We start from the raw sequence: 9,513 nt of genomic DNA, 5'->3' as shown, positions 1-9,513 counted from the left end.
AATTTGGATGATTGCTTATAGTTTTTACAGTCAGCAAGGGAAACAAAAGCAAAGAGAATTAGAAATTAAAGTGTGAGCACAATTGCAAGAGTTCATGATAAAAATTTCTGGTCTACGAAGTAAAACCAGAAATAAATATTTTATTCTGGCAAACTTACAATCTACAGAATACAAATAAATACAAGGCGATTCCACCATCAAGTTTAATTAGGCCAATTGGTCTACGACTAAATTTGAAAGTAACAGTCACCTAAGTCTTGTATGTACAGAGAATGTTGATCATATCCATCCATCACCAACATAATTCACAAGCCATAAGCAATAAAGCAAATTACTTTTAAGCATCTAACACATCAGCCAGACAACCATCTTCAAGTGCAACACGTTTGAGATCAGTGATAAACTGATCTCGAAGAAACCCGAAACCAAAAGTCCCATTTTCATACAACCAGACCCGTCCTTCACCCGGATCGTAACTAGAGTTCATGTAGAGCATTCCAGATATAACTTGTTCATGAACTTCTCCGTGGAGAGGGGTGACATGGATTCGACTATCCAATATCAGCTCTTCTTCAACGGAAAAAGGAGATGCGATGAAGGCGTGATCGGGTGTCCAGAACACAGGAGAAGTTTGCCGTGAGAGAGACAAGTCCTCTACTTTTTTGCATATAACGCCTCCAACTTCGTCGTATTTGACCAAATACAACTCCATGCTCCTTCCCTCACAGAAACCCTGCCACATTTTTCAAAAGATATCACTTTTTTTTTATAAACTTTGGTCACTTTTGGACCGAAATCCTCAACTGAGGTAAGGAGGGGTCGAACCCCTAACGTCAGGGCCCGAAGGCAGAGCTCAGTTGCCACTTGGCTACGAACAACCCGACTCAAAAGATATCACTAATACCATAAAAATAATGAATGATAACAACAAACAGAGGAGGTAGACCGACCTTCCATAAGCCTTGTAATGGTCTAGCAAGAGTAGGCGAGAAATCAGAAACCTTGATAAAATGTTCAGGTTCCCACTTGATCCTCCCTTGTCTCTCCTTCTCCTTCTTCATCTTTCTCCTTCTATCCCCTCCAGGACTCGTCCTATTAGCCAATTGAGTGTACATCTCCGAAACAACATCCTCGTCGGAGCTAGATCCTTTACAAACAGGACTCTTCTGTGGATTCTCCTCAACCATGATATGACCGTTCCCCATGAAATTCACATCCACGGGAACGAGACTACTTCTCTCTAATTCGCTTAGATCCACAGGGACACCAGATCTGTGATTCCCATCGAGATCAAGAAAGTTCTCCGTTCTCCCTTCCGACGAGATACCCAGCACGAGAAACGGCGTCTTTCGGACGCGATACGTGTCGTCGTTGATTGCGAGAACCCTAGATCCCAAGACGAAAGAGGAGCCCCACTCGAAGAAAACAAGCGGCGGAGATGAATCGGCGGGGTTCGCTCGACCGCATAACCGCCAGAATCCGATCAGATTCTCTAACCGCTTCAGAGTCCTGAAAAGGAGCTTGTATGCGATTCGGCCGTTTCCCCATTTGTGGATATGTGTCTTCTTCCCCCACCTTCGATCGCACACGACGCGCCAGATTTTGCGGTCGTCGCGGCATAGCGAGGCGAAGCGTTTGGATGTGCAGGCGAAGCTGCAGATCTCGGTTGGTGAGAGGAAGGATAAGATGCGGAGCTGGAGATCCTCCGGGATATCGGATAAGGCAAGTGCCATTTGAAGCTTTTGTGTCGGATGGATAGATTGCGATGATGAATTGCTGAGAGTTTTCTTGGGTTAACAAGGTAAATAGGGATTGTGAAATCAGTGTCGGTCCGGACCTAAATGGCGCCTAAAACGTACGTAAAAAATGTTGTCCCTCAAATATAACTATTTAATATTTAATATAAAAAATCAAAATATTATAAAAGAAGTAATTTGTTTAAAAAAAAAGAACACCGATACATTAATCATGAAAGATAGTTCTCCTTGCTTTTTTCCTGCAAAATCATTTATCAACTTCGAATGGTCAAGGGCTTCGGCTAGTTCGTGTTCTATTGCTATCATCGACAATCCATTTAACCTCTCTTGAGACATAGTCGAACGTAGATAATTTTTTATGAGCTTCAACTTTGAAAAACTTCTTTCTGCGGAAGAAACTGAAATTGGAATGGTTAGTAGTATACGATAAGCAATCTCTGTGCTTGGATAACACCCGTCCATTCTTTTAAGAAATTCTAGCATCTCAACAGCTTTTGTAATTTCCTTTGGCAGTATTTCCCTTAGATATCGAAGTTCCATAAAAAGCTGTTTTCCGTCTACATCTGAATGCCCATTATGCTCTAAAGAAGCTTCAAGCTTGACACAAGATGTCATCAACTCATCATCCTTTGCTGACTTAAGTTTTTTCAAGCCAAATAAAAATCCAAAAATTTCTTCATAATGCTGAAATTGCTCGAATCTAACCCCAAAAGACACTATAGCCTGATCCATAATGTTGATAAAATAGTCGATCCTAAAAGTCTCCTCCACACTTAACATGTTACTTTCATCAACTCTTTCAGCATCTTCACCAAATTGCTTTTTCTTTTTTATCAAGCGTTTTGGTTTCGAAGAAAACGCTGGTTCAATATCCATATCAATGGCAATTTTCATAGCTTCAACTTTTGCTTTCTCAAAACCTGTTTCTCTGTAGCTTTTCAAATAACCAACAAGTCCTCCTAACTGAAAAATAGCAACCTCAATATCCATATCTTCTGACTGTAAGGTTTTGCTCACCGTATTGACAGCATAAAGAAGATCATACCAAATTACCATTCCAAAGAGAAACTCAAATCCTCCAAGTCCATGTGTTTCACTTACTGCAAGAGACTCAGCCTCACTACGCTGTCCAATATTATCATTGTTATCTGCTAAGAAAAACAAAGCCTCTCGTATCTTTAGAGTTTGAAACCTTATCGGTTTAACACTATTAATTCGACTCTCCCACCGAGTTTGTGACAATGATTTAAGCGTAGTACCATCCACTATCTCTTTGTAAACTTCCCAGTTGTTGGTTGATGATGCAAATAAGCAATATATACGCTGCACAATGCCAAAGAATTCAACAGCTTTATCGGAGGAAGAAGCCATGTCACAAAGAGCAAGATTGAGACTATGACATCCACATGGAGTATAGAATGGCCTTGGGTTAATATCAAGCAATCTTTTCTGAACTCCTTTATGTTTTCCTTTCATATTTGACCCATTGTCATAGCCTTGTCCTCTTATATCACCAATACTCAATTTAAGATCAGTCAATGCATCTTGAAGAGTGGTAAAAATTCCCTCTCCTGTTTTGTCTTTGATTTCCAAGAATGACAAAAAGAACTCTTTAACCGTGGGTGAATCCGTAGAAACATCTACACACCGAATTAAAAACGTCATCTGCTCTTTACGACTAACATCAGGAGTAGAATCCAAAATGATTGAAAAATATTTCGCATCTTGAATCTTCTTTAAGATTACCTTCTTAATCTCACTAGCAAGTAATTCTATCAACTCATTCTGAATTTTATGACTAAGATAATGGTATTGAGTTTCACCCTTTTCAATCCGTCGAATGTGTTCCTTCATTACTTCATCAAAGCCTCCAATCATCTTGATAAACGCCAAAAAATTTCCACTGTTTGGATCAGTAACCTTCTCGTTTTCTCCACGAAATGCTAAATTCCTTTCTGCTAGAGTCTTTACCACTGCAATTATCCTCAACATCACATCTCTCCAATGTTTTTTCTCCTTGTTAATTGCCTCTTGCAAATGCTTATCAATAGTTTCACTCTTTTTCAGCCTCGTTTCTAGCTCAATCCAGCTACTCATGCAAACAATATGATTGTAAGTCGTTTCATGAGACTTTAGCCTATGTGAAGCATTTCTCCAGTCATCATAACCCGTAGTCACCAGAATAGGAGGACATGTTTCTTGACTGAATAATTTACAGCAAAAACAAAAGACCTTATCTTTACCTTTTGAGTAAACTAACCATCTTCTATCTTGTTTCTCTCCATTGCTCATTTTTCTTGTATAAGACGAGTACGTGAAACATCTATCGAAACTATCTCTTGGAAAAGGATGATCAATTGAAGGTCTTGTGGGTGGACCCTTTTCCACCAAACGATCTCTCATTCTTGGGTCAATTTTCTTCCAGTTTGCAAGGTCATCCATATCAACATTCTCATGAACACTCCTAATACCATCAACTTCCTCTTGGTCTTCCATGTCTTCGTTCTCAGCTTTTTCTTTATCCGTATCCGTACAATTTGCATCATCTCCAACAATTTCTTCTTCACTTTTCTCAGATGTATCTTCTTCAATTATAAGCTCCTCATCTTCGTTGTTAATCTCATCTCCACCAGCTTCATCACTTTTTGCAGTTTTGGTTCTTGTAACATACTTTAGCATATCATTGGCTTGAGATTTTATCAGTTCGTCTTGTCTCTCCTTTCTCTTCCTATTTGCATGTCCACTTGACTGATTTCTGATTCTACTTATTCCAAAATAAATAACAATGCATATAATATAATAAAAGATAAGTAAAACCTAAAATCTAATAAAAAAGCTACTTCACGTTAATTTCGTACAATTTATTAATATTTACAGAGTTTTTAGTTTTATGTTTGCTTATAATTCAGAGTTTTTTTGAAGAAAATATAACTTACCCGAAGAAAACAAAAGAAGAAGAAAGAAGGAGAAAACAACTTACAGGAATTGCAGAGAAAAAAAATTCAAGAAGGAGAAGTCTGTTGCGTAATTGATTTGATCAACGCAAAGAATATTATATAGACTTAAAAAAAGGAAAACAAAGATAAAAAAAAAGTAATATCACAGAACAAAGGAAACGATTAGGTTTGTATTAACTTATTTGTTTTATAAACACATAAAAAGTAAGTTGATAAGTTTCAAAAAAAAAGGAAGTTGAAGTTGTTATATAATTGAACACGTATTCTGCTTACATCAGATGTGGTTATTTGTTAATGATTATCAATATAAAGAAACTGTTGACAAAAAGGAAATCAATAGAAAAAAAGCTAGAAAAAAAAATTAAAGACACTTGTGGGGGATTCGAACCTGACTCCAGGGGATAAATGTGCAACTATACAAACCACTAAACCAAAGCATCCTAACATTATTTGGCGCCCCAAAATTATCTAAACCCTGGCGCCTAAAGCCCTTGCTTTACGGGCTTTAGCCCAGGGCCGGCCCTGTGTGAAATATTCTTTCAAAAGTTTTGAGATTCTTTGAGGAACCGAATATGCGGCAGACAAATGAGAGACTGAAGGTGTGTGAAACTGGTTTGGTCTGGCCCGAGTTTGACGTTTCCGAATTGAACCATTCTTGTCTAGTAGGTTTGGATGTAAATTTTGATTTAAAAAATAAAAAAAAAGTATTTGATCAAAAAAAAAAGTAAAAAAAATTGTCATTTATTCGTGTTTGGTTGTTTCCATTTTTGCATAACATGTATTCGTGTTTACCATTGCATAACATATATTTTTTAATTCTAGTAACCAATTTAATAAATAAAATATTGCAAAAATTATATAAAATATAATATTTATATAGGTTATATATATTTTAAAAATATATATGTATATGTATATAACGGATCAGATCGAATATTCATTTCAAAATATTAGTATTTGTGATTTATTTTATTTTTTATGAATATTACATATTATTTGTTTTGTTTCACTGAGAAATGGATATTTAAATTTTTTGACTCATCGAAACGAATAATGCATTAAATCAAAATTTACACATATTTTGTCTAGTCCTAAGATAGACATTCATATTTAAAAATTCATAACATTTATATTCAGATGGCTATTATAAGAGGAATTTACCAAATATGACTCAAAACTTGATTTTAAATGCAAAACTATAACTAAATGTGAATCAAATGCAAAACTAACTTAAAAGCTTTGTGAAATTACAACCAGCCCCTTGTGACTAAACAAAAAAATCAGAACTCATTTTTACGAATATAACCCTCGAAAGTCTTCTCAGTCTTTTGAGATATTGTAATTAATCTAGACAACGTCAGGAAAGTCGTCTGGTACAATTGATCTTAAAAATAATTTCTAAATTTTGTAAAAAAATATTTTATAAGTAAAAAATTAAAATCATGTAATTATAAATAGTTTTAAGTTATATAAATTAAAATATAAACAATTGAATTGTTTTCAACATAAATAAGTGAAAGTATTGAATCATGATATTCTTTGATTTAAGTTTTGGCAATATATGTTGTAGTATTGTATATATTTTTAGGGTTAGATTTTGGAAAACTTAAATGTTTTTTTTGGAAAATAATTTTTGTACCTACATATGTTTATTTCTGTGTATAGTAAACACTTTTTAAGTTTAATTTGATTTTATGATGTGTTTAGTTAGTTAAATTAGTTTAGGGGTTATGTTTAGGATCTAGACGACTTACAGAGGAGTCGTCTGGCGATTAGTATTATCGGTTAGAAAGAAGTCTTCTAACTCCCGCTAAAAAATATTTTAATTTTCCACTAAAAATATTAAAATCTTCTGGGCAAATAGTAAATTTCTAGAAGACTTTCAAGTAAATCGTCTAGAATCGTCTAGAAGACTTTCAAGTAAATCGTCTGGGCAAATAGTAAATTTCTAGAAGACTTACTTGAAAGATTTATAACTCGAAAATATTTAACCTTATTGGAATTTTTGTCTTTCTATAAAAAAAAATTACACATTCTCTCACTTCCTTTCAAATGGCTGCAACAAAAATGTAATTTTCCTTATTCTAAAACTCTTCAATCTCTCTCTAATCTCTTTCAACTTAAAAACACCAAACTTTATATCAATTTATTGTTATTTCATATCTTCTCACTGATTTATTTTGTTTTTTCAGGTTTTTCATTACATGGTTCGCATCTTCCACTCTTATAAAGATAGATCTATATATCATATTAACCTTGTATTGTTTAAAGATCTTACCTTTTGAAAATTCTTTTGGTTGTTTTAAACTTTTACCTTATTTTTGAATTTTTTTCTATGTTTTGAAATCATTTTAATGTTTTGGGATATGCAAGTTTTTTCAAATCTGAGACATATTTGGAAGATTTCCCTGGAAAACTTCCTTTTAAGTCGTCTGGAAGACTTCCCTGTAAGTCGTCTGGAAGACTTTCCAGAAATATTTAACATTTAATGCACTAGAAGACTTCCAGAAAAGTCACCTGACGATTAGTATTATCGGTTAGAATATTTTTTTTGAAAATCTTCTAATTCCCGCTAAAAATATTTTAGTTTCTTGCTAAAATATTGAAGTCTTCTTGGTGAATAGTTAATTTCTAGAAGACTTTCAAGTAAGTCGTCTAGAATAAGTAAGGTTTGACCAGAATCTCAAAATAAAATCATAGACGACTTTCGTGTAAGTCGTCTAACGGACGACTTTCGTTTAGGTCGTCTAAAAAATAAAATTTTAAGTTTATGGTTGTTCATGGTGGTTGGTGTATTGATGGCATTGACAATCTTGTAAATACTTGAAGATGATAAGGTAGAGAGTAAAAATGTCATTTTAGAAAGAAAAATATTAATGACATTTTCGTGAATAATATAAACTTGTGGGGTGAATAGAACAAACGAAAAATTTAAAAAAACATGAGTTAATATTAGGGTTGACTTTGAGTTTTGAGTTTTGAGTCAAATTTGCAAATATCCCTTACAAAACTAAGAAACAGACTGGCTCACGCGCGGACAACTAAATTCTCTAATAATAAACGTAAATACTTTCAAATTATATGTATTTTATTTGAAAAAATAATATTTTTTGTTTCATTGACTTTCATATTTATTAAGAATATTTTGTTTCATATACAAAGTACAGAAATTCTGTAATATATATTACGTACGTAATCTTTTATATTTTAAATATTATTTTCGTTAGTATTTAATGAATTAAAAATAAATGGATTATATTTATTTTGTTTTTTAAAATAATATATTTTTTGTTTCATTTTTCTTACATGTTTCTTAATTATATTTTGTATCATACACAAAGTATATAAATTCTTACATACATAAATTTTTATTTATTTTAAATATTATCTTCTCTTATATTTAAATAATGATAAATCAAAGAATTACATAAATATGAAACTGAGATAGAGACAAGTATAAGATAAAAAAGAAAGAAGAACAAATAAACTTGTAGATATCTTATATATATATATCTATCAGATAAAGTTAAGAACAAAATAAAATTTGTAAATAAATTTATTTAAAACTCTGAAAATATCGATATTAATTTTAAAATTATTCAAAAATAAGATTTTTGGCAATGAATTTTTATTATTATAATATACATTTTGTTCTCACAAAATATAATGTTAATGGAAATGACTGTTTTTTTTTTTGACATCGAAAGGCTATTCTATTACTCAAACTTGAGATGGTCTGTGTAACCAGACCGGAATAGAACAACCAAAGTAGCAAATAGATCTATGAAAAGTACGAGCACTCCTAGCTAAAGAATCAGCTAACATATTTTCAGTTCTTGGTACGTAGAAAATCTTGAAGTCTGAATAGCATAACTTGATCGTATGAATCATCTCCAATTCAGTTGCGAAAGTAGGCCAAGCTTGCGGTTCCGTCAGCATTGCAATCAGGTCTTTGCAGTCCGTGCCAAATCTCTGACAATCCGAGTGTTGCAACATTGTTTCCATTGCCCATCTTAAAGCCTCCAGCTCCGAGTGTAAAGCTGACTCCCTCCTCCTCAGGTTCCGCATCCCCAGTAGCTTTGTCGACCCCGTACTATCTTTCCATACCCATCCAATCTCACTATACATATCAGTAGAGGTTCATGAACCATCTATCATGCAAATCTCACCCAAGCTTAGGACTTGAGGCTCATGGAAATGACTGTTTACAGAGATTATTTTCTATGATTTGTTAAGTTTACCATCAAATAAATTTTCAAGAGAAATGACATTTTTTGAAGAAACAACAATATAAAAATTAACGAAAACGAAAGTGAATATTCTGGGAGATGTATACTTAGAACAATGGAGGGTTTCAAATATAATCTCAACCGAACTATTTTTTTATATTTTATGATTATTGTAAAGTGTCATTTTATCATTAACATCACCACATTAAGCTAGATATTAGATTATATTGTAATTTAAAAAAGTTTATAAATATATACCATATTAAGCTCCAAACTCACAACTATTAGAATCATATGTGAGAAGCATATTGATCCTTGCTTAAGGCAATTATAAAGTTTGGAGCTCAAAATTTTGATCGGTGTTCAAGGGAGTTATGAGTGTGAAATAGCGGGAAAAAATAATATAATAATGTATATTATAAAATTTTGTGATGAGAAAATAAATTTCTTTGATACATTTTCTGAGACATTTATTGTTAGTATTAAACATTACATATATAATAAATTTAAATTGACTACTAAGTTTAAAATATAAATACTCAAATTTGAAATAAAATCTCTAGATTGTAA

General features: G+C 33.0%; 3 protein-coding genes across 3 annotated transcripts; all 3 read right to left on the bottom strand.

Moving 5' to 3' along the window:
• Positions 1-228: 228 nt before the first annotated feature.
• On the bottom strand, positions 229-1,855 carry LOC130504465 (F-box protein At3g12350-like). The gene is made up of 2 exons (XM_056999078.1): positions 951-1,855; positions 229-733 (listed from the first exon to the last, which is right to left on the bottom strand). The coding sequence occupies exons 1-2, from the start codon at positions 1,731-1,733 to the stop codon at positions 338-340; spliced, it is 1,179 nt and encodes a 392-aa protein (XP_056855058.1). The 5' UTR covers positions 1,734-1,855; the 3' UTR covers positions 229-337.
• LOC130504464 (uncharacterized) lies at positions 1,821-4,436 on the bottom strand. Its single transcript, XM_056999077.1, has 4 exons — positions 3,615-4,436; positions 3,126-3,536; positions 1,954-2,978; positions 1,821-1,848 (listed from the first exon to the last, which is right to left on the bottom strand). The coding sequence occupies exons 1-4, from the start codon at positions 4,434-4,436 to the stop codon at positions 1,821-1,823; spliced, it is 2,286 nt and encodes a 761-aa protein (XP_056855057.1).
• Positions 4,437-8,434: 3,998 nt separating this feature from the next.
• LOC130504463 (uncharacterized) lies at positions 8,435-8,842 on the bottom strand. Its single transcript, XM_056999076.1, has one exon. The coding sequence runs from the start codon at positions 8,840-8,842 to the stop codon at positions 8,435-8,437; it is 408 nt and encodes a 135-aa protein (XP_056855056.1).
• Between the last annotated feature and the right edge of the window lie 671 nt (positions 8,843-9,513).

The sequence above is a fragment of the Raphanus sativus genome, unplaced genomic scaffold (assembly GCF_000801105.2).
Source record: "Raphanus sativus cultivar WK10039 unplaced genomic scaffold, ASM80110v3 Scaffold1597, whole genome shotgun sequence".
NCBI lineage: Eukaryota > Viridiplantae > Streptophyta > Magnoliopsida > Brassicales > Brassicaceae > Raphanus > Raphanus sativus.
Note: the sequence above shows the minus strand (reverse complement) of the source record. Positions and strands in the feature narration are given on the sequence as shown.

What these genes read in the sequence shown, in the direction of transcription:
- LOC130504465 (XM_056999078.1), bottom strand. Translation starts at nt 1,733, where the DNA reads ATGGCACTTGCCTTATCCGATATCCCGGAGGATCTCCAGCTCCGCATC. An exon ending in CATTACAAGGCTTATGGAAG is followed by an intron (nt 734 to 950) that starts GTCGGTCTACCT and finishes AAAATGTGGCAG; the next exon opens with GGTTTCTGTGAGGGAAGGAG.
- LOC130504464 (XM_056999077.1), bottom strand. Translation starts at nt 4,436, where the DNA reads ATGCTAAAGTATGTTACAAGAACCAAAACTGCAAAAAGTGATGAAGCT. An exon ending in TGATTGGAGGCTTTGATGAA is followed by an intron (nt 3,537 to 3,614) that starts GTAATGAAGGAA and finishes ATTCAGAATGAG; the next exon opens with TTGATAGAATTACTTGCTAG. An exon ending in ATCTTGCTCTTTGTGACATG is followed by an intron (nt 2,979 to 3,125) that starts GCTTCTTCCTCC and finishes ACTCGGTGGGAG; the next exon opens with AGTCGAATTAATAGTGTTAA.
- LOC130504463 (XM_056999076.1), bottom strand. Translation starts at nt 8,842, where the DNA reads ATGTATAGTGAGATTGGATGGGTATGGAAAGATAGTACGGGGTCGACA.